Source organism: Pseudopipra pipra, chromosome 1 (genome assembly GCF_036250125.1).
Source record: "Pseudopipra pipra isolate bDixPip1 chromosome 1, bDixPip1.hap1, whole genome shotgun sequence".
NCBI classification, from domain to species: domain Eukaryota; kingdom Metazoa; phylum Chordata; class Aves; order Passeriformes; family Pipridae; genus Pseudopipra; species Pseudopipra pipra.
Genome location: NC_087549.1, coordinates 114784796 through 114809556, shown reverse-complemented (window position 1 = coordinate 114809556; position 24761 = coordinate 114784796). Strand labels below are relative to the sequence as shown.

The following is a 24761-nucleotide window of genomic DNA, read 5'->3' as shown; positions in this document are numbered from 1 at the left end:
GTCTGCTCAGCATGGCCAATGACACACAGAAAGTTTGGATGTATTCTAAGCATGTAGTTTGAGTAAAGGAGATTTCTTTTTGTGTGCTTCCAGATGTATATTGGTTCTTCAAAATTTAGTGTGATTGGATCAACTTTCCTGTCTTATTCTAAACAAAGCAGGCCAATACGGGATATAAAGCTTGTATATGTTCATGAGAAATCTCGTTTAAGGGCCAAATATGCAGCTAGGTTCACTGACTTATCCAAGGCCCATGACTCTCATGTTTATATACCATTACTTTTAATTGTATTTGTTCAAAAAGAAGCAAAACTGCATAATAAAAAAAAACTATGAAAGCTTTCAGGAGAAGACTTTCCGAAGCAGATGGAGGAGGAAGGTGCATGTAGGTCCCTTTCTTTCTCTTTGGACTTAGGTGCTGAGATTGCTTATACAGAAAGGATAAGCAATTCTCCTTTTAAAGAAATTATTTATGGTTACTAGAAGAACATTATTTATTTTCAAATAGCTTCTAAAAGAAAAGTAAAATTCAAAAGCAATTTTGTGCCTTGTATTCTGTAAAAGGGTTCTCATGTTTTCTCTACACGGCTCATTTCTTTCTAGAGGGTCTTTTCCAAACACTGCCCTCCTATTCAGTCTCATTTATATTAGCTACTGACATTCAGCTACCTACATCAGTCACCACAACTACAGCAATTGCCTAAATGGAAAAAGGGAAGGTTGTGTTTGGTTTTGGTTTGGGGTTTTTTTGTTTGGTTGGTTTTGTTTGACTTGGTTTTTTTGGTTTTTTTTTTGCTTGGTTGAGATTTTTTTTAAACTTCAATTTATTGCAATTCGTAAATATGACATATTTACATTATTCGCCCTTTGATATAAAATGCAAAATGACCTTGCTAAAGTGTCCCTCTTGTGTTTCTGTTTACTGAACTTTTTTTAAGCTCACAGTAAATAGTAGTTTAGATTTTTAGATAAATCTGAATGTACAAGGCATATTTCACAATCTCTGAAATGAGTAAGCAACTATACTAATTGTCCTCAATTTTACAAAGAGCAGCAGTTACATGTTTTGTGCATGCCTATTTCTCAAGTATATGTAAGTAAATAAGAATGAGCTGGAATGGACATCAGAAAAGATAATTTGCACAGAAAATCTTAAAATTGTGGCCTTCAGGAGTGGTTTGGAAACATGATCAGGATCCACTCAATAACATTTTTATTTGAGGTGTCAAATCAAGAACATATGTAAGAGTGTAAACCATTCCTTGACAACTGTCAAATTTAATCTTTCTGTGTTTTGCTGCATTAATGAGTAATCAATATATAAAGAAAGGAAATGTAGTAATTTCTCCTTGAAAAGATCTTTCACTATTTCAATAATATTTAATGCTTACGGAGCCTTTTTTCTTCCTTAGAATGTGTTAAAGATGTGAACTTATTCAATCTATCCATGTTAATTTATTTAATTCATCCAACACTTCACTGACACTGGTAGTTAAATACTACTATTTTTCTGTCCAAGAGGGAGGATAGGGCAGATTGCTTAGGTTGCTTCATTAACTTTTTTGTGGACAGGAAAAAGGGGCACAGTTGGATCTCATTTTAGAACTAAGGATTTCCTGATTTTCAGTCTTCTGTTTACACAAGTGCATTGTGCTGCTCTGACTTGAACCAAGTATTCCCTGGCTTAGGGGACCGAAGTGTTGTAGATATAATCAAGATGTCCAAGCTTGCATATCTCCAGTAAGCACACTGGGACTTTGTTAGCTGTTACATGGTGCTTCCTGAAAATCATTTGGTGTTGTCCAAATGGATTTCCTAGTCCGGAATCCATTGCCTACTAGTTAATTTGTTATATTTTCTCTATAAATTTAAATCCAAATGCCATAAGACACTGAGCTTCGGTACGTCTTTTACTGTCTTGAACTAAAAGGTGCTTTTAGACATTTGCAAACAATGTATTGTAAGGACAAGGTAGCATTTTTCTTGTTTACTTCTTAGAACTCTTCTGGTATTAAGGATGCTTTTTCAGGGTGGAACACAGGGAATTTATTGTGTAACACCTGTTAACAAAAGAGGGACTTGATTAATTTCCCACTCATGGTGCTGAAACTGTTCCCCTTTGTTGTCATTTTCTCAGGGTTATTACTCATTACCCTTATTCATTCTGCTTTGATAGAGGTAAATAGCTTTTAATTCCCCCTGCCCTCAAACCTTCTTAAAGTTTCCTTTGACAGCTTGTTGTAATTATGCCCCTCATTGAAGACACACTCATTATTCTCTGTTGCCCTGAACAAGATTATTTAAGGCTCATTTTGGATTTACTCTGTGCATGTGTGTTGAATGTATTTCCCTAAAAAATAGAAAATAGCAATATAAGGGCAGTGTAAGACACTTGTAAATGTGTTACTGATCACAGCTTGTATAGTTGGAGGTATTCAGTGAACATGAGCAATGTCCTCGTCAATACATGACAAAAAAAAAAAAAGAAAAAGAAAAAATAAGAAAAAAAATGCCAAAAGGATACAAACAAGAAACTATCCAAGCCTTCTGTACAACCTGTTATTGAGTAATTGTTACATACAGTTTACTGTTGAGCTGTCACTGTATCCTCAGCTTTAATAAAATATGTGCCAATATTTGAGTGTTTTTTTTCTATATCAGAAGTCTTCTTTTGGAAGATATCTGATGGCAGTATGAATGTTATTCATAATGTTATTATATTGCAATGTGACATTATTACATCTCATTTCTTCACTTCAGCTCCCCAGACACAACTTACTTGCTAAAATTAACAAGTTCTTGGGAGTGTCAAGATTCTTGCTTTGCCACAGGCCTTGGCCTTATTGTTACCGAGACATCCCAGTGCCAAGGCATTTAACAAATAGCTCAGGCCATTCCTAAGAGGCAAGGAAAGAGGCCACTCATTCTTAATTTTGTGTCTTCTCTCCTTCCCCTAATGAAAGGATGCTCCTTGGTAAGGTTTCTGTTCCTAATTGCTAGGGCTGTTAGTTGTTCCACAGATCAGACAGCAGGAGTAGTTCCAGAAACATAACTTTGCCCTTAAATGACCTTGAATTCACTGGAGTAACTATAATACACTATAACTCCCATCCAAGGAAAAAAAAAATCAAACGAAACCAAAACCAAACCTATCAGAGTAGTTATGCACTTGCTTTTATATATATATATATATACAGATACATATATATATGTAAGTGATCACATTTGAATTATCAGCTTTTGTAAAGTTGCAGTCATGGTTTTTCTAGCTGCATTGCACCTAGATGCTTTTCATTGGGAGACAGCAGGTCTCTTCTGTTTATGTCCTTAATTTTGTCATATTGCCTCCTCCCTTTTATGGTAGGATTTGCTATTTTTTGGTATTCTAACAGGCTATTTTGTAGTAGTCTGATTCATTAAGATATTTCTAGTTATTTGAAAACAGTAACACAATGCAAGGAATGTTATAGAGATTTAAGGGAAACAATAGTTACTTTACAAATTAATAATGAACTCTAGTTCCTAGCTTATCATCAAGAGTATCTTCAGCTATACTTTCATATTATTAAACACTTTGCTTTATGGCAAATGTATTCCTGATGGAGTGAGTTTTCAAACACAGACACTGTTTTGCCTGTAAATAATCCACACAGAAATGACTGCATTTGCATAGCTTTTTAACTGGATATATTAAGTTAAATTAAAAAAAAAAAAGTTCCTATAATGACCTATCCCAAGTAAGAGATGTCTACCTTGGAAAGCAGGTAGTTGTATTTTTGCAAAATCATAGGTGGTAGGCGCAGACTATAGATATAGACTTAAAAATTTTATTTATATAATTTACTTTTTCCTGATACCTTATGCTTCATCTAAGCCACAGAGGGTCAACAACTGCAAAGATATATGTTGGAGGAAATCATTCTTGTTGAAAAGGAAGTGACTGAATCAGAATACACAAACAAAACTGGGAGTACTGTGGTGGTCTAACCTTGACACAGTTTGTGTTTGCTGCCTAGTCCCAGGGTCCATGGTGTGTTGCACTTGCATCCCACCTGATGTAGACCTGCTGTGAGCAGCAGTTTTTTACCTGGCATTTCTGGATGTCTGTAGCAGAGGCTGCCAGAGCACCAACAACCTCCCTGAAGCAGTAAAGGAGTAGTTTGCACCACAAATGGTGAAATACCACCCTAGCTATCAGATTTGGCAGATCTGCACTGGATCTAGGACTGCCCTTCCTATAGAAATTTATTTGTGAACTGTATAGTTATGCTCTTTGTGTGTGTGGAGACGAGTAACTTCCAGATGTACATATGAGTCTGTGATTTACAGTAGGGTCCATGTGAATAATTACAACTGTTGTGCGTGCACACAGATTTTTAGGGATGTTTCCAAGAATTTTGAACAAAAAGGATACAGAGCCAGTACATATTTCAAAGATATCATCATCTATATGTGTGTTTCTCCTTGCTTCTTACAGCTGGAGTTCCTATAAATGGGAACAATCCCAGTCTGAGAAAGAAAATGAGAAATAGTGCAAATAATGCATACTCTTTTTTTATTCTAATGGTCTGCACATGCCAAATTTAAATGTGTACACAGATGCCACTGAAACTGAGATGGATCCAAACCCATCTCATGCCTTTAGCCTAGAAAACACTTTTTCATTTCCCAAGAGAATGTGTAATTCCTCGCTGAATATAAGAGATTGTACCTTAAAAATTATTTCAAGTGATTATATTTATAGGCTGTTTATGAGGCTCATTACCATGTACATGAGCACATAAATGAAATTAGCCTCACAAGAGGCATTTATCCAAGGACACACAGGATGTCTGCTGCAGAGCCAGGAACCAGAAGATATCTTCCAAGTTTAGTCCAATATCTTAACCGCAATGCTATTTTTGCCTACTTGTGTCCCACCGTACTCCATTAGCGACCAGAAATCTTCACACGGAGACCTCTGCTCTGTCTTTCCAAGGATCACATGTGGCTTGTGTGTTCTTCCCGTATATATTAAGACAAGATATTAAGACAAGTCTCAACAAGAATATGCGCTTGTGTCACCAGTCAAGATCACTAGTTCTAAATGACTGAAGGAAACAGCAAAAGAAAACACAAGACATATGTAAAGTAAGACATTACAGATCTTTTTTAAAAGAATGTCTTATGCTTCTGCTATAAAGAAATATCCTATTCAGAGAAATCCATTACCCAATTTAGTATGGAGGGGATAATCTACTGTGGATGTTAATCCTTTGGAGTCTATTTTAGCTCTCTATTTCTTAAAATTATTGCTTCATTCTCCAATAATTTTACAATTCAGTATCATTAATTTTATATATAGAAAAGGATTGATGGAACTACTTATTGTTAAGGTTTCCTATCCTTTCCCATGAGAAATCTTTCTTTTCAGTTGCTGTAAGAGTAGGATTAAGTTTACTGAGGAAGAAGATTGAGATTAGCATGCTGGTCTGAGGTTTGGAACAGTACCTGCCTGCTAAGGCTCAGCAGGTCTCTCTGCTGCCAGGATAGCCCTGAGGTTTGCTGCTGCAGTTTGGTGGGCTGATCCCATAGAGGAGACAGGAAGGCCTTGTTCCTACTATTTGTGGCTGAGGCCTGTTTGAGAAGGAGCTGCAGGTTTTAGTGTTGTGGACAAGACAGCAGGGATGGCTTATCTGAAGCTCCCAGTCTACATATGAGTTGGGACCAATAAGCGTGTCTCCTGGCAGAAGCCTGGGCTTTGAGCAGAACTGTGCCATATGATACACAGTATTCTGAAAATGTAGGCCCTTCCTTAAAAGAAGGAAACCAAAACTCATTGCTGACTTTTTAGTTAATTTTGTATGTGCTTCAGTTGCCGACCTGTTAACTGGAGATGAACATAGTTCTCTGTCTCCTCAGGTATTAGGAAGATAAATTTACATGTGTTATAAAGCATGCTATCACTGTAGTGAAGAAAAAACACACCTCCTTGAGAGTCTATGCAAGCATTAATAATTCTGTCTTCAGAGCAGAGTTTGAATGCTGTACAGGAAATATGGTATGGCATTAAAAGGTGATGAGAAAATAAAATATGAAATATTTTGTCATACAGTTAGCAGTGCCCATCCAACACTGAGAATGAGGCAAGGAGCCCTCCCATTAGAATTCAGTGTGATTCTGAAGATTTTATTCTAATGAAGAGACTCAAGAGTGTAGTTAAGGTGGAAAAAGCAGTCTGAATTCTAGTGCTCCAGAAATTTTAGCTGTTCACTTCGCAACTTGTCTTTTAATATGCTTTCTTTTGTGTTATATAAAGCAACTAAGGTGGAAACTTAGAAGCTCCATCAGGCTAATATAGAAATCCTAGTATCATATTCCAGAAATCCCAGGCTTGGTATGACACCTCTTCCTCGGCCAAAAGGTGCTGGTATTCGTGCTGGCAGTCATGCAACAACCGCCAGCGCTAAGCAGGAGGCCAGAGCGGGGGACTGAGCACTGAAGGTGTTCCAGAGCCACATACAAGCAAAACCATGGGGGTTCCTAGGGGAGCTGGAGCAAGTGGCAGAGTTTTTAATACCTAAGTCAGGAAATGATTGTGATGTTTAGGGGGGAGTTCTACTGCACCAGGTCAAACTGCACCCAGACAGTCCTGTGGGATCAAAGTGTGCCACAGCACGCTGTCATCTACCGGCCTGCTTGGATCAGGGGTTAGTTACATGTGTATAAGTGTTTGTATATAGGGAGCCATCCATCATCTCAGTTCAGAGGCGGTCCTTTTTAATGCAGCACATTCGAATTTAGTGTATCTGTTTTCATTCATCTTTGTAGGAGTTATACAACATGATTTTTTTTCTTTTTTTGCCTTGCTGGTTAGTGCTGTTACAAGACTAGTTCTTGAATTAGGCGTTACTGTGTTTCCTTCATGCAAGGAGGCAGCAGCTAAATTACTGAATAAAATTAGAGATATAAATATGGTGAAGTTCATATACTGCTCTTTGTGATGCTGAAGAACTAGTGAATGACTTGTGATAGTGAGAGCATGGGGTCTTTGTCACTTTTTCTTATAGCCAAGAACTTAATAATAGAAAAGACCAATTCAGAGAGGTGTGCAGAGAGGGTCCTTCATTTGCCCTATCATTCTTCACTACTATTTCCTCCTACTTGATCTCTCACTTTACACCTAAGACTTGTTTCTCTTGCTGTTTGAAGAGTGCTGAGTAGAGATTGGCTCTTATCTAAAATTATTTAGTGTTAGCTCCCTTTCTTCACTCAGACTGCAATGACTACTTCAGGGTCATGCAGCTGGAAATGAGAATGTGTGCTCCACAGGTAGTCAGCTCACTGAGCTGGTCCCCCAAAGTGTCTGCTCTTTACTACAAACAGTTTTTTTCTTTTATTGCAAATAGAAATCTCAGCTGCCAAGAGAACCACCTGCATATAAGCATGCAGGTAGTGTAGCGATGATTGCTGTATGGTACACATTAGGATTCCAGTCTGAGTGATGCAGATGTTTAGGGACTTGCAGTGACTTTAAGGTGACCCAGAGTTGCTAGAGTGCTAAGGAGTTGGGACAGCCCTGAAGAGCATTTATTAATACTACAATACTTTGGAAACAAGAGCTAAGACCTTGCTAAGAACCGACATGTGCAGTAAAATAAGTAATGCCTGAAGAAGTGCAAAAGCAACTGTTATTAATATTGGCTTTTCTTAACAGTAAACTTGAAATATTTTGATAATCTGTAAGCATGCAATGTCTCTTTATAATTAAACATTATGCCTAGTACTGTGTCTAGTACCAGGTCCAGCAGTGAAGGACCGCACATACAACTAAGGTTATCAGTGCAGTGTCAGATGCGAAGGAATCAAGAAAATGGTTGATGCCATTGCATGGTTGATGCTCTTGACCACAACCCTACTGAATAAAATAAAATATTTAATTGTGTCCTAAAACCTTGTTAACTTGAGTTTTGTTGTCAGACCAATGGGAGAAGCAAACTGCAGAACCAAGAAATTTTGACAAAACGAAGACAAACCAAGCCCAAGAGTTTGTAGCATGGTCCCAGCTGGTGAGATAGGAGTTATGAATGTGCAGAGAGGCAACAACCAAATGCATCCTTCACTATCTCCTGGCTATTGCTCAGTGAGATAGATAATCACTTACCTCTTCTCATACTCAGTATGAAAATTTGTTTGAGAGAGATCAAGGAAATATGAAGACTGCAGATGGTGTCTGGAGATTGTTATATATCATTACACAGGCAAAAACAATGTTAAAAAAGCATTAAGGTTGCAAAGTCAAGTGTTCAAAAGGTATAAAATTACAGAGTAATGGTTGTCTACACAGTTGTAATGGGCCTCTCTGTGAACACTTGTTATCTTTTTATTGTTCATTATAATTATCCCATTACTCATTAACCTTAAATGTGGGATCATATGGAATTTTCCCTCTTGTTCTTTTAATTTAATTTACATGTGAAAAAGATTTTAGCTTTAAAAAACCCAACAAACTGAAAACCTGAAAATGCCATCCCATGGCATATTGACAAATGGATTGTCAGCAAGGTTGAAATCTTTCTATTTATCACAGAGACATGAAGAGTCTGGCAACATTAGATTTTAATAGTCTATGTGGACCAGTGCTAGAAGGGGGTGGATTGCCTTGCAGCTGGGCGTAGATGATTTTTGTTGACAACAGAGGAGTAGACAAAGCCAGGAATTTGGAGGTTACAGCCAGGATGCAGAGGGAAAAGGGCTGTCCTCTTCTTTCCTTGTACATATTTCTGTGCCCTTCCGTTCTCCCCCATTTTGGTTCCCCTCATGTCCTGCCTAGTCCCCCGAATCAATTTGGCACTTCTTAACTGCCTGGTTGCCATCACTGTTGCTTTTTCATTCCTAATTTTAGTTGATTCTTAATCTTATATCACATTTTGCACAGGTATTTCCAGCTTCCCATTTGAGTCTTCTCCACTTTAGACTGTAATGCTTACTCACCCTGGGCTTCTTTTACACCACCAGTGCCTTGATGTATTGTCTTCACCTCCACCTGTAACCAAGGCATATCCCCCCTTTTACTCCTCAGTTTGCCTTTGTGCCACCTTCTCCACAGCTCGTCATCTCAGTGAGTGATGGGCAACACCCCAACAGCACAGCAGTATCTTACTGCAAAGAAAATGCAATACCCCACTACTTGACTTATGTGTCATTATCTCCTGTCATACCTGTGATCCTTGGCTCCTGCTCTGTGCAGCTGCGGTTCCTGTGCTCACACTTCCTTACAGTGGAGGAAGGGATTTCCTTAAAGAGAGAGGGTCTTGCCGTTCCTTGTCTTTCTGCAGAGGTCTGTGGAAGCTGGGAGGGAAGCAGGTATAGGAACTCCAGGGAGATATTTGCTGAGGATGCAGGGACTGTGTGTCTTCAAATGCTTCTCATGTGTCCAAACCTGGGAAGTTTTCACAAGAAAGGTAGAAGGTGCAGCCCTAGCAGAATGAGTCACCCATTTGGCCAAATTTCAGGTCCCTCTTTCACATGTTGTAAGAAACCTTGCTTTCCCTCAGGCTCCTTCCAGCCATTATCCAAGGAGAAGCAGCTGGATGAGCTTGGACATTTTTGCCTGCATTTGAATCCACTTTATTCCAACACAAGAAAAAAAACCCAAATCTTTCTTGAGAAACACAAAAAGGACAAATGGTTTTACTGAAATTTCTCGCCATGAATTTGAAGGGAGAATGTAATCTACAGGATGGAAATACTCAACAGTAGATATCTGACAAACCAATAGTTCAATCAAATGTCTGATAACATGGGAAATGTCAAGCCCCATAGTGACAGAACACTACTAGCCCTTCTGATAAAACAGTGAAATAAGGTGACTAGCACAAAGAAATATCTATTGCTGAAATACAACTTCCGAATTAAATGAAATGAAGTTATTGTTAAGTTTGGTTGTTTTTTTTTTCTACATGATCTTCACAATACTGAAACATCCACCTTTGCTTGGTGGGAATGTACCAAATGGCCAAAGTGCAAATTATGTGCAAGCTGAAATTGTGTCAGTATTTCAGCTGAAAAACTATATCAAAAGACTAATATTTAACTCCTACTGACTTTAAGTGTTTTCTGTTTGTAATTCTTAACCTGCTGCCTGTGAGTTGAGAAATCTTTGGCAAACACTGTTTTTATGTTTGTAAGCTGATATATATTTTGCTGCTGTAGGATCCTAAAAAGACAAGCATGTTGATGTCAAGGGTATACAACTTACAACTTGCAATTGTGAGCAGAAGGCAAGCTGTGTACATATATACTTAACAGAAACATCTTTAAAACCCTTTATTGAAAAGTAGTCTGTAAGAGATGAGTTTGATTGGATCCTCAGTTTATGAGACCAAATTCTTCCTCTGTTAAAGAACTTAATATCTTCACCTTCTACTATGTTTTTAACTCCCTAACTCTGTCCACATCCCTGCTGAGTCACCTCAGCTGATGTTAATTTAGATCTTTATGGCATAGAGTGCTTTCTCTTCCCATCCAGCAGGATGGATTTCCAAGTTAAAAAGAATAACTCTCCCCCCCCCTCAAATATTTTTGTTCTACATTCAAAGAACTGCAGCATAAGTAATGAAGTGGAGCCTAAAGCATCTGTGACTGAGGAATCGGGGCAACAAAAAAAAAGATGGCGAAAAGATTGAGAAAAAGAAAGTATTTGTGCTGGGAAGACAGGGGGTTAGGTGGGGACAGGAATGAAGAGGAGACAAAACGGATGAAGGATTACAGAGTAAAAACGATTTGGGAATAGGATGTTGGGAGAGGTGAATAGGGTAGAACAATAGGAAAGAGCGTTTGCTGAATGTGAATAGAAATCATTATAAAGTTTCCACCATCTCCTAATAAAAATACAGTAGCCTTGAGTCCTTGTGCTTTATTAAAAACTCCAGCTGGAATACATAAAAGAAGGTAGGCAAATTATTCTCAAACCAGATAACTTTTAGATGAAGGAGAATGTAGAGATTTGATGAGATTTTTTGAAGGCAAAAGATATTTGACAAAAAAGACTGAAGAAAAGATGCACCAAAGAGGGGAGGAAGGAAAAGGAAAAAAAAAAAGTGGTAGAGGAAAAAAAAGAGGGAAGATTTGACCTGTAATTAGCATTTGTCTGTTTGCAGGAAATAAATGATCTCTTACCCAAAGAATTTTTCTGGTACAGGAAAGTGTCAGTCCTAACTCACTTTTTGTTAGATGTCACCCTCCCTTTTGTTCTGGCAAGTGGACAAGTACAGGATTAGGAGGTTAAACATTTCTACACTGTGCTCTGTTCAGAATGGGTTTGGTACTGTTTAATGGACAATGAGCTATACTACAGTTGACAAAATAGAGATTTCCTGAGCCAAATATATTCAGTTCAATACATTTTCTTTGGTTATGATGGACAGTAATCTAGTGTGACATAAGGTTTGATTTTGCGTGGCAGGTTGCATCGGTTCTGTGGTAAATGGAAACTGTCCATTACAAAAAAATGCCATTATTCCCATAAAAGAGTGAACTGATTTGAAAAATGGAGAATTGGTTCAAGTCTGCAGCTTACCTGCATGTGCAACTTTTATATCCAGCTCTCAGTACTGTACTTCTCCATTTGCTATGCATTTTCTCCCTATCTGGGTGAGGCAGAATTTGAGAGCCGGAAATTCCCCCTCTGTTGGGAATCATCGCGCATAGTCTTTTGATTCCATGTTTAGTGGACACTTATAATTTTTCTTGTAATGCTTTCAGGGAAGCTTTACATGTTGATAAGAAGGCACTAGAGGTCATAGTATATGTTTTTATGTTCTTTCCACTTGAGTTCCCATTTGTGTTTAGGTGAGAAGGAGAAGAATAGCATTTTGTTATGCCTGAAGATTACAGATTCTCGTAACCTGTGATCTTTATTTATAAATACTTTGGACTAAATAGATTCTGAATTACTGTAGGGCTTACTGGGGCAAGCTAAATTGCAGATTGCTTTTCCCAGTCATCAATTTCAATTAAAAACAAACAACTGATGAACACATTCCCTAGAGAATGATTTAAATAATGGTATTTCATTTGTATAATTCCTAAATAATAATTTCCTACATGGGTAAAGAAAAAAGATAATTTTTGCTTAAGGTATTTTTGAAAACGTGTTAGAGACATTTTTTAGACTTTGATTTTTCTTTTTTCAGGGGGACCAAGAAGGCAAATTTTTATTGCAGTTGGGTCAAGGCAGAATTTTAATGGAAAAATTAAATTAAAAAATCAAATTTGAACTAAACTGAAAAAAAAGGGTCATATTTTGAGATTTCATCAAAACAATAAAATTTGCAGTAATTGTAATGAAAAATTATTTTTACAAACACTTTTGAAAGAAGTTTTGGACTAAATTGCTAGGGTAGTGCCATAATTGTAATGCATTTTAGAAGGGGGTCTATTAGGAGACGAAATAGAAATTATTAGCAAAGGCTCCTTCAGGACTTATTTACAGCCAGCATTCGATAAAGTATTATTTAGTGGGCAAAGAAGCCTGCCAGATATGAAAGAGACAAGAAGAAATGTGTCTTGGCATGCTGGGGAATATATAAGTATAGAGAAAGCAGAATGTATTATATCTGATAGTGATGGAATGTTGCCTGAGATGACCCTCCATTCTTGCCTATTGTTAACTTTTTCCCATGCTAAAGAAATGCCACAGCCTGTGAACTCGCTAATAGCAGCTGTCTGGACAGTGGAAGAAGAAGCTGTTTACATACATTATTAGAGGTTTCTGATGAGTTGTTCTGGTACTCCACCAAAATTGAGGTTCCCCTGTGGCACTGTAAAAACATAGAGATTGTTCTCACCATGAAGAGTTCCAGTCAACGCTCGTGAGGCAGAGACAGAAGGGAGGGAGCAAGAGAAGTGGTTTGTCCAAGGTTATGGTGTAGGTCAGGGGCAGTACCAGTAGGAAAACTGGACTCAGAAGTCTAGTTTTTCTGGGTTTATGTAGATAGGGGCATTTACCAGCGTAATCACTCCCCGGTAAGAATGCCCACATGTAGCATTACGTGGATGTAACTCTAGCTGTCGAGGATGCTGGTGTAATTACATTAGTAAACTTTCCCAGGCAGATGAGTCCCTGCTCTTGGGCTTTAAGCATGAAAGCCCAGTTGCAAGGAGACCTTCTGCCAAGAAGCGTTGTTGGAAATTTAGGAAGAGGAAGGAAAGAAAAAGCAAAACAAAACAGCCCTCACTTCAATTAGAGGAAAAGATAATTCCTTTCAAGTTGAGAGGCTCGACTCCTGCTGGCCTTTGTTCTTAAGCTTACCCTTGCTGTAATTTCGTGGAGTAACTTGAATAATGCCAGTTTGTTCTGTGATTACCCTCAGCTGGAGCACAAAATTAATATCTCACTAAGTAATTCAGTACATGATGGGTGAACATTTAGTTAAACATGCCCATGCCCTAAAAAGCTAGGATTTTCCATGTTTGCTGGAACTCTCTCAGTGACAATTAATTGACTGTGTTCGTGTGTGTTTATGAGCCTCAGTAAACAGCTAGCATATTTACGTCTCCCCATTACCTTGAGAAATAAACTTCCTTAAGAAAAAAAAATCTCATGTTCCCTGATTACAATCTGATTTTAAGTAAACAGAGGGGTGGAGAAAGTGACTAGTAAGCAGGACTTTGGGGGGGGAAGGTGGGAGGTGAAGAATTTTCTTCCTCCAAATCATACCACATCTAATGCTGGTAGTATTAAGTTAATGGGAGAAATGGCCTTGGCTAGTCCTCCTACTGTTTGGGGGTTTGTTTGCCCTTTTTACCCTGAGAGTTCAGACTCGAGACCAGATGTAATATTTACAGACTTGTGATGTGGAGTTGCTGTAGAAAATATCACCTTTGAAAGGCATGTTTTCTAACTCGTGCACAATCCTGGTATTTTCTGAAAGCCCTAAACTATTGACGTGTGATCCTATGACATGCTACAGCTGTCCTGTGTCTCTCTCCTGTTTCATCACATTGCATTTCTCTGCCATAGCACTATTTTCTCTCCCCATGAATCTCCTCCAGAACTGAAAGTCTTATTCCCCATTGGTCATATTTGCTTTAGCTTTTACCCTGCAATGAGGGTTTGTGAGGCGAGAGGAACCCACCGTTCTTCGTGACAACTGGGGCATTGCCACTGACTGGTCATGTTACTTAATCCTTTCCTGAATCACAAGATTAATTAACCCTTCCAAAGGGTTCTGAGATGCAAAGTAGACAGAACTCTAAGGTAATGTTATTTACTTTGGTTTTATCCATTAACATCTGCTGAAAGAGGACATTAATGCATAATTTCACTCTATCTGTTCAACTGACTGCTAGTTTAATTTGCTTGGGCATGTGAGGGATTATATCAGATGGAAAACACAGACAATTTAGTATCAGTGAATGTTCACTCTTGTTCACTTTTTTTCCTAAAATTTTTCACTCTGCTGCTGTCTGAAGATTTCCTTTAGGATTGGGTCTTTTACATTATGTAAAAGTAGACCAATGGAAATACCTGAGCCATAGTATTAAAACAGAAGATAATAAAGGGCAAAAAAATGAAATATGATGGTAGCTGGCAAGCCTTCGCTGTTTTCCCAAATCTTATAAATTTACTCTTTCAGATTTACTTTATGCCATCTGCAGCTCTGCCTAATTCTAGACTTTGTGGTGTTACGATGGTTACTGCTGAAGGTTGGAGAGCAAACCTGGCTGTTTTTTCATGCAGGCAGAGGAGGTGTGCATGTGTGGGGAAAGCCACCTTCAGTGGTGTTTGTTCTCTCCTTAGAAATAGACATCTGATAATGGTGGCACTCCCCAACTCAGAGAGATTCTGTCAATCCCAGACACTTAATTCTGTCATTGTTAAGCTAAGTATTTTGTATCTCTGTGTCTTTTCCCCCCACCCCCTCCATAGTTATCGTATGCTTTACTGATGGTTACACTGGGATGCACTTCTTAGAAATTCAGTTAGCTATCCTTAGGTAAATCAGCTTGATAAATGAACTATTAAATAGTAAAATTCTGTGTTCATCAATACAGTTTTAAGGTAGCTGAACTGAAGGTGCTGACAGATCTAGAAATAAAATCAGTACTCTTCTTGTAACCCATTGTAAACAAGCTGTCAAGTATCACTATGGTCTCCTTTGAAATAGCTTTAATGAGTAAATAGAATAAAATTAGAGAGACGAGGTTAAAAACATAAGCCCAAGGTAATAGTTGTTATTTTTTTCTTTAATCTAATATATTGCTTTAAGTGGTGGTATCTGTATTTCCTTAGTCATGACTTCGACAATTTTGACATAATTTTGTCAGAAGTTAAAGTGGATTGTTGCTTTTCAAGAGCAAGGAGATAGAAAATGTTTGCATTGCTACCTGATTCTGATATCTATAATTTTAGAAGGTTTTAATAGGATAGGTAAAAAGCTTATTAAAAAAAAAAGTGTAAGTAGAATTGTATGTTAGCAAATAAAAGCCCCTGAATTACATTTTTTCACTGAATGTCTGCTTTTTTCTTTTAACTGACTTTTTGTGAATGAAAAAATCTGCATTTTATGAAAGGCAAAAATACATCCAAACATATGTAATTTCTGTACTTCAGGCTGTCATGAGAAGGATTCTTTTTTTCTTTTTTTTTTTTTTTTGTTTGTCAGTTAACTCCAGGTTTCTTATGCACAGCTTTCTTTGGTTGTTGCTGAGTTAATATCCTTTGGTGCCTGCCTTCAAATGTACTTGGCTGTCTGGTTTACAGATGATGTGTTACCATTTATTTTGTTTCATTTCTAAACTTCCCACCGAAGAGATTGTTATTGCTCACCTGGCTTGTGAATCTCCCCTCAGGTCAGCGATACCAGTCGTGCCAGTGCCTTTGCAAATGCACTGGGACATGGCTTACTCCCGGGTTCTCAGGAGTGGACCTGGCTGGGGTTTGATAACGAGCCTCCCATAGGAAGGAAAAAAAGTTGTGAAGTTTTCTCTCTGTTGCTCACTGGGATCGAACAGCTTGTCTTTTGTTTTGAGGAACATTTATACTTAACACTTGGTAGGCAAACTGCTATTTCAGTTTGCAAGTGGATTCAGTTATTCAAATGCACAGGCCAGAAAATGAAGGGGATTCTATTTAAACAGTGTGCTCCCGAGTCACAGATGATCTTTTTGATGTCTGTATTTTGCAAATGGAAATTTTCCATTTTCCAGCACTAGCATTTTTTCAGAGGCTGTATGCTATCTGAATCTGCTTTTGTGGCTGTTCATTTGCATTTTTGCTATGCTATATTGCCTCCTGTCTTCTCCCCTTGGCCCCCCACTCTTTTATATTGAATTCCTATTTTTGCTGCCTCCACTCTATCTTGCATCTCTGAAGACTCAATCATGCAAGATGCTGAGCACTCAGAGCAAACAGCAGAGGCTGCTCAGCACCTGGTCAGGATTACAGGTGAAAAGTGAAATCCAAACCGTCTTCATATTTAAGATTTTTGCTGAGAGCGAGCAGGAGAAGGGTGGAGCTGTTACCCACACAGATAATAGTCTGCTGCCTTCTGTAGTTCTCCACCTTTTCTTAGCTGTGAGAACTACTGGAGCTACTGGCCAGTGCATCTGATGGGGGAGTGTGTGGAAATTTTGGGTTGAAATTTTATGGCATCATTTGAAATACTCACAGTCGTCAGATGATATAGCCAAATCAGTCCTTCCTGGTCAGAATGAACAGTTTTATACTTCCTTATATTTTATTTCACCCTGTACACATAGGTTCTATCTTCTCCCAGTGGTTACATCCACTTCTACAAGCAAACCGCTTAGCAAGAAAAACTGCGTTAATATCCTGAGGGAAAATTGAGAAGGTGAGGAGAGAAGCACAACAACTTAATTCTGGCAGTTGAAAGAACAATCTGAAAGTTGTCTCAGCTCAAAGTATCACGTATGGTCAAGTAATCACCATTCACTTCTGCAGATACCAATGCTCAAACAGTCTATTTCACCCTCAGGGAAAGCGTGTGTGGGGAGGGGTGGGGGTGGAGAAGAAAGCGTAAGCAAGAGTATCACTGGAGTATCATGCACTACGACCAGAGGCAGTATATTTAAAGCTGAGCAGTGATATAAACCGTGGAGCTGGGAGGCGGGGATTGAAGGCTTCTCCTCCCATTTCTATCTTTTTTCTTAATTCACTTCTCAGAAGAGAAGATGAATGAATAAGAGGGACCCTCAGAAGAGGAACCACATGGTCCTGGCTGGCTTGGAATTCATTAGGAAATGAAAATACTCAATAGTTTACCCAACCAGACTTTTTTTGAATCTGTTTCAGCAGGTTTGGAAGCTGGGGTGATGGTAGTGCTCCACAGAGCTTATCCCGATGTGCAAGAACCTGGTTAATGCCTGTGCAGTGCTCTGGGAACAGAGCACTTGTTTTGCAAAGTTTTTCTCCTACAACAGGGGCCAAATACCTGTGCAAGCACAGCACCGGTATGGCACAGGACTGGTACCTAACTACCAATGATTATTAATGCCTGGTGATGAAAGCACAGTGTATAGGCAGTATTTTGAGCATGTGTATGGCTTCCCGTACTGCTCATTTCCTTCAGCTGCTTTCTTTTGCTCATGGACTAACTGGCTATGGGACAGTTATAGGAACCCATAACAAAACCCTCTGCTTATGAGAACAGCAAACTGCCAGAGTAAAGCGTGATATTTCCATGTTCCTGTCATGTGCAAGCACGTGCCCACAAACCAAAACACAGCTGGCAAGTCTAATTTTAGCTCTATCAGCCTTGAGAAGTGTCCCTTTAAAGAAATCCTTTTTATAATTTTTTTTAAAGCAATTTGGTTGATAATACAGCAGCTGACAATCCTGCTGCAATACTATGGGTGATTTAAATAAAAACAAAAAGAAACTGCTGCCCCACGTTTTTTTCCCCCAAAACTTATAAATAGGCAAAGCCACTGTAGAAAGGCCCAGGAATCTGATGACATGTTAAAGAAATAAGTTATTTTAAAAAAGGAGAAACGCTGGGATTTGTGTGCAAGAGGAAACATTTTGTTATTCATGCACTTTTCCTCGGGTGATTTATAGTCCTGTTGCAAGACAGACTCTTCCTTCCAGCCTTTTGGAGGATAAATATTTGGGATCGCAGTGCTGACACAGGTCCTGCACGCCTGGGATCTGTGGCAGGTGTGAGGCTCCCGGCCGGGCGCGGGGGCCACACCTGGCCCTCACCTGGGCTCGGGCGGCGGCGGCGGCGGCAGCGGGCTGGGGAGCCCGGCCCTTCTAGGGGGAGACGGAGCCGCGGGTAACTTTTGTGGCACCGCGGTATTTTCACACGTCTCGGTGAAGGCACCCGCACGCCAGACCGGGCGAGTTTCCTCTTTACCCTCTTCCTCCATTTTGTTCCAACTTTAAATAAACCAAGTCTTATATAAGCGGTCTAACAAAGTATGTATTTAATATGTCTGGCCCGGGGTCGCCTCTCCGCGAAGTGCCGGACGACGGTACTGAGTAGTTTTCTGAAGGGGGAGGACGACGACTTCCCTGCTCGGCGACCGGGGCTCCGTGACCTTCCCCCCCTCCCCCCGTCTGTTAAAACACAAATAAACTGTAAATAAATAAATAAATAAACAAACACAAACCCGCGTTGTGGGGCTGCTCTCCCCCCCCCCCCCCCCCCTTCCCCCGCCCCGCGGCGTTAGGATTCCCCGAGTCCCACGGCCGCTTCCCGGGGCTCCCCGCTCGGCGCGGGGCGGGGCGGGGCGGCGGGCGCGGGGCGCGGCGGGGGCGGGCGGGGGCGCGGGGGCGGCCGCGCGGCCTGCGCCGACCTCCCGGGGGAGCGGCGCGCCGAGGTCCCTCCCACCGGCGGCGCGGCGCGGAGGGGGTTTGAATGAAAGACAGGACGAGCCCTGAGCACCATGTCACTCCGTGAGGGAGGCAGCGGCAACTAGGCTGGGGAAGGCTCTTCCCTCCCCCCTCCCTTTTTTTTCTTTTCTTTTTTTTTTTTCTTTATTTTTCTTTCTTTCTTTTCTTTTTTTTTTTTTTTTTTAATTTTTTTTTTTATTTGGTTGGAAGGGGGGTGGGTGGAGAAGCGAGAGGAGAGGGGAGGGCTCGAGAGCGGAGCGAGCCGAGCCGAGGAGAGGACGAGGAGAGCAAGCGAGCGAGCGAGCGAGCGGCTCTGCGGAGGTTTGGAGTTGCACTGTCTTCCCGGCTCCTCTCGCAGGACGTTTCCCTCCCGAGCCGGGCAGCGGGCACCGCCGGAGGCACGCTGCTGCCAGCGGGGGAGGCGGGCTGCTCCGCCGCGGGCACCCGGGCACGGGGGCTTCCACCTACCCGCACACACACCCGCACGCACCCCTTTCGCACATACACGCACATATATATGTTCGGACGCGTTTTTGGCTGTGCTGGAAGTAGCGCGCGGTAGACGGCGAGGGAGTCTCGGCAGCCTCCTCTGTCGCCCGCGCTGTCAGGAATAGCGGCGTAAGAGGAAGAAAGGCCCTGGGGCACTACACCCTGCCAACGAGTTCCCCGCACCAGCCAGAAGGACTCCAGCTACATGGGCAAACGCCTGGACCAGCAGCCAATGTACCCCCAGTACACCTACTACTACCCCCACTATCTCCAAACCAAGGTAGGGACCGGCGGGGCCGGGCGCTTGGCGGGGGATGGAGAGCGGAGCCGCGCAAATTGCGGGCTCGTCTCTGCTCTTGGCGATTTTTCCGTCCCTTCCTCGGGTTCGGTGCACAGAGAGTCGAGCTGGTAGGCAGAAAGCGGGCGTGAGAGAGTCAGGAAGGTTACCGTCTGCTTTCTCCTTTATTTCTTTATTTATTTTAATTTTTTTCCCCCGGAGGCTGCTGGCGTCGGCTAATTCCTTTTATTGTTTGGGGAGAACAGTGCGGTTAACGCTATCGTAACAGCGGGCAGGTAGCGTGTTTATTATGACATGGGATAACGATTGCTCTGGACAGCATCAGACATGAAATACTTTTGGTGGCTTTTGCAGTGATCTCTACAGTTTATTCGCAGCTTAAAAGCATTTTGCTGTTAGAAAAGCTGTCTGTGACAACTCAAACTTTTAATCATCTGAAGAGGAGATGCTGTGGAGCTCGGAGGAGAGCTCGGAGCTAACCGACTGAAAATCTGACGGAGTTTGTTTCACTGCCTTGCACTGCTTTTAATATTTCATTAAACATTGAGGATGATATGGCTGTACTCTGTTGCATTTAAAAGGTCTAGAAATAGAGGGTAACTACTTTTGGAGAGCGTATCCATCACGGACACTTCTGTTTTCTTTCTTCCTTTTTTTTTTTTTTTTTTTTTAATAATTTTTAAAATGCCAGCAGACTGGAAAGTAGGCCTGCCTGTCCTAAAGAGACTGAGTGAAGCCTATGCTACCTGGCGATGAGTTAGTTAATTAAAGCTTTATTTTTATAATGCCATTGTATAATAGTCAGCTCTCTGGAAAGATTTCCTGTGTGACCAAGGGACAGTAACAAAAGAAAGCCTTAAACTGAAAGTTTGCAAACCTTGATAGGACACTGTATTTGGAGGAGAAAAAAAAAAAGGAAAAAATACGCACTTTACAAGCCCGTTCACAAGGTGAAGTGTGGCCTCACAGCCACAGATTAACAGTTTCACTAAGTAAACGAACATCCTTTAGGAAGGAAAAACCAAGGCAGAGTGCACAAATGTGGTATGGCACTGCATACACATGTACACGTCGCAACTCTGTGGCAAATTTAACACATGGGGCATTTGACGTGTGTGTCTGTGTGTGGTGAAGTGACACAAGGGAGGTTGACTTGTCCAGACTTTTGGTTTAAAGCACGTTGATCTGGCTGCAGTTGCAAAAGGATAAGTTGTATTTTGTTGTTTATAAAAATTACTTTCCCGTTAATGTTTATAGTCCGACTACTGTATTGTATAAATTAACTAATTGTAAAAACTGTGATTCAGGCTGGTTGGAGTTGTGATGACGCCAGAACCACTCAGTATGATTACAGCCTTGTAATTCATGGCAGGGTTACCTCTCATTCTTTGCTCTGCTGTTTCTTCCATTGCAATATGCAGATTTTTTTTTTTTGGTATACAATTCAGCCTTTTGTAATTTTGTATTTTGGAGTGATTTTTATAATTTCCCCCCTCTTCCTTTCAAGGTCAATCCAAATAGCTTTTTACCTTTGTGACCATTTAGTGTGTAATGTTGCTGTTGCAGCAGCAGCCCGTCACTAGCTTGACTGCGATATTGCCTATAGCTTTAACCGTTTGGGGGATTGGGGGATGCAGGCTGCTGCTATTCCTCAAAACCTGGCAAGCCAAGGACATGAAACAATTGATGGTGTTTTTTTGAAAGAACAATAGCCTCGAGTATTGGAGGAGAAATATTGGACATTCCATGCCTTTTACTCACGTAGCTTACATTTTGCCAGGGTCCTTTTTTTTTTTTTCCCTTTTTTTTCTCATTTTTAAAAACTTTTTAAAATAAGCTTTTTAGAAAATTACCCTTATATTTGAGCTTAAAATAGTAACAATAACTTTTCCGCACTATGACTTTTTTTAACCCAATGCTTTGAAAAAATAGATTAAATGCGTTTTTATTGCCAGTATATAAAATTATCAGCCCTGTGAAAAGTCATGTGCATCTGTCTTTGCACACTTTCACTATTACAATAAGGACAGGTAAAATTTCAAATGGTAATACATTTTATGTACCATTATTTTTTTTGTATTTTCCTTGGTCTACAGTTAAGTGCATACATAAAACCTAAATAATAAACACATATACACGTGCATATATATATATAGGCACAAGTATTTCTCTTCTATAGCCTATAAGACTTTAAAGTAGTGCAGACAGGCAGCATCTGGATTTTGTTACCCTAAAGCTAGCCGTCAGCTTCTGGGACATTTTAAAGCAGTTAGATCCATTGTATGTCTAAAGCTAATAGTTGGGTAATCACATAATGTTGTGGAGGAGAGCTATATCTTTTATCATGCCTATTGGAGCAACACATATTGATAAACCTTTGTATGATTCCAGCCAGCCTGAGAACTTCAGCTTTTTATTTTCCAAAAACTGCTCTTTGTACCAAGCATGACAGGACTCAGCTCTACAGAAAGAATGTGTTTTTATGTTCATAGTCATGCATGCTGGGGGGGGAGGGGGAGAGGTTTGCATTCATTTGTAATTAAGAAAGAAATTCTAGGCTTTCTTATGGTATTTCTGTACAGCTTGTGAAATGCAGAGTGACAGCATGTTCAACAGGCAGAGTTTGGAAATTCATGTTCCCCAGCGTGTTTGGGTGAAGTGTAGCTTTTTCTTTGCTTGTTTGGTGAAGTTGTCTCGGTTCTTCGTTGGGAAGTACCACGTTACTGTACATCACGTCCTTCTCGCAGGGGAGCACGGAGCTGCGCAAGACTTCAGTCTACAGTCTGTGTTTGTGTCTTCTAACATGGCTAGCACGTTGTTGTGCAGAAATGGTGTAAATGAATAGTTATATGGGTAATGGGATTATAAATAGAAAAAATGGATTCCATATGTTTGTCTGATTGCTTTAACTTTTCAGTGTTTTGTGGCCTTTTGTGGAACATGAAGCACGCACTCATTCGATTTACTTGTGTTCCTTCGTTATCAAGTGCCACCACTGAAGCTAAAACTTTAATTTCAGATTTAGGAAAAGCTGTTGACATCCAGGAAAGAAAAGGGGGGACGGGAGAAGGGTATCAATTCTTAAGAGACAATTGCAAGGAATTTACTATGTCTCTTAAGCACAAGCACTGAGTGTGAGGAAAGACATAACCTTATTTTTCTCATTTTGGTGTAACACTGTCTGACAACTTCAGTTTGAAAGTACGGTGTTGGAACTTCTTTAGGCAGATCCTAAGAATAGGGTCCAGTTGTCCTAGGAGTTTATTTCAGAATAAGTGTTTTGGGTTACTGTTGTAGATGAAGTATAGTCTTTTTTTTTTGTTGCAAAGAATATTGCATGGAGGTGGTTCAGGTCATGTGTATTTGATGAGAATCTATAGTAGTTTTTTATTTCATTTTGAAACATTAAGTGAATTTCCTTAGTTGCATCCTTGCTGATGGTGTAACTACTCAAACAATTGGTTTACAGGAGTATGTTGCAAATTGTGACATATAAAATGATAATGATGCCAAATATTGCATTGCGGCCTGAATTTTTCTTTTGTTGCTTGCTTGCCCAAGTGAATTTTTTTCCTCTTTACCATTTTGCACACAAAAAACAAAAATAAGCACTGTGAAATACCATGTAAGGATGTGAAAAAGGGAGGGAAAATATTAATCTCACTGAATAAAGTTGAAACAGTCTCCTTAATTTAGTAGATGATGTGTTTTATCTTTGTCCTCTGCAGCTTATGATTAGAACTATTTTTGGGGTCATATTGAAAAGAAACCTGAATCACTTTGGTAGAAAGAAGGAGGTGCCACAGTTACCTGTTGACAGGAATTGTTTTACGATCGCTGTACTTGCACTTGGGGTAAAAATATGCCAGTTAAGCAGCTATTTCCGTGCGGTTTGCTTTCATGCATTCTCCAGATATTTCCTACTTATTAGTCATGGTTTGGGTCTGGTAGTTTAACTCTCATGGTGTTGACTCTGTAATGCAGTCAGGTGGCTGAAACACCTCAAATGAGAGGCAGTGTTTACTGTACTCATCTCTGTATGTCTGATGCACGTGTGAACACATGCAAAAGGAAGAAGTGTTATTTCCCAACACCTACCTGAATAAAACCTTGTCTCTGAGGATGTGAAAGGTGTGCAGACTGGTCCATAGGCAGGAGCAGCTTAATGAGCATGTTCCTGAAATGACATATATATACCCCAGCTGAGGACAAAACAATTGGGAAATTCAAACAGGTGTACTCAGAAGAGCTGAGGCTTGATATAGTAATCTTATGTGTACACATTTGGGTGTGTGTTATGTTTCCTTTTTGCCATTTTTAGGGCATCCTTTTGCACAACTGAATTGGAGACCTCTTTCAGTTATGTGCCATGAGCATACCTCCCTGCTTGCTCCATCAACCTCTTTTAGAAAGCATGTATTTGGAATCAGCACAAAGCTCTTACATCTCTTCACCTTGTACCTACCAATTCCATGCTCTTTTGTCACTCATGTTTCTGTTTAGTGACTTTACGGCATTCCCCACTCTTGGCCATCTGGCCATACAGAAGGCCCCGAAGAAAGCGTTCCAGATACGGAGATGCCTGACAGGGCTTCTCTGGCTAGTAGTGTTCAAATTGTGCTTGGTGCCTGGTGTGAAGCAGGGGTCAGGTGTAAGGAGTAATTCATCAACCACACACTGATTTCAGGCTGCATTTCCAACCATCTGCAGCTTGGATCACTGCCAGAGCTCAAAAGTCTAGCTGGAGCCCATGTGATCGTGCCAAAGTAAAGGCAAACACTTGCACATAGAGAAATGCATTTCTAGGAATGAAGATTGTTCGCACTTAGCCCCTGTTTGATTCAGTATGTCGCAGCATGTTTTAAATGCCTACAAGAGCTGCCTGATAGAAATATGAATTCATTTAAATGCCATTTAAAAATATTTAAGCCTGGCTATAATTCTGATAATAATATTAATATCTAACTCTAGTATTTGCCGGTTGGCTTAAACAATAAGGAAGATAAAAGTTACGTTCCTCTGAAAAATAAAGAAATATATGAACTTATTTGCTTTCCATTTATCTTTACGTGCCTGGATAAAAATACTTTTGTTGTTGTGAGAGACACGTTGATATGTATTAAAATGGCATTG

The 24761-nt window shown here is 40.1% G+C and overlaps 1 protein-coding gene across 8 annotated transcripts in view; it reads left to right on the top strand.

The window, feature by feature from the left end:
• The window catches only part of RBMS3 (RNA binding motif single stranded interacting protein 3), a 767181-nt gene that overhangs the window by 306377 nt on the left and 436043 nt on the right, over positions 1-24761 (top strand). The window contains exon 1 of one of the 8 annotated variants that reach the window (XM_064672543.1): positions 19028-19610. The exons of 6 other annotated variants lie outside the window; for them this stretch is intronic. In XM_064672543.1, coding sequence (XP_064528613.1) covers positions 19536-19610 — 75 coding nt within the window. In that variant the 5' untranslated portion in view covers positions 19028-19535. Of the gene's footprint in view, positions 1-19027; positions 19611-24761 lie in introns of those variants that run through there. One more of the 8 variants, XM_064672534.1, reaches the window with a different exon arrangement.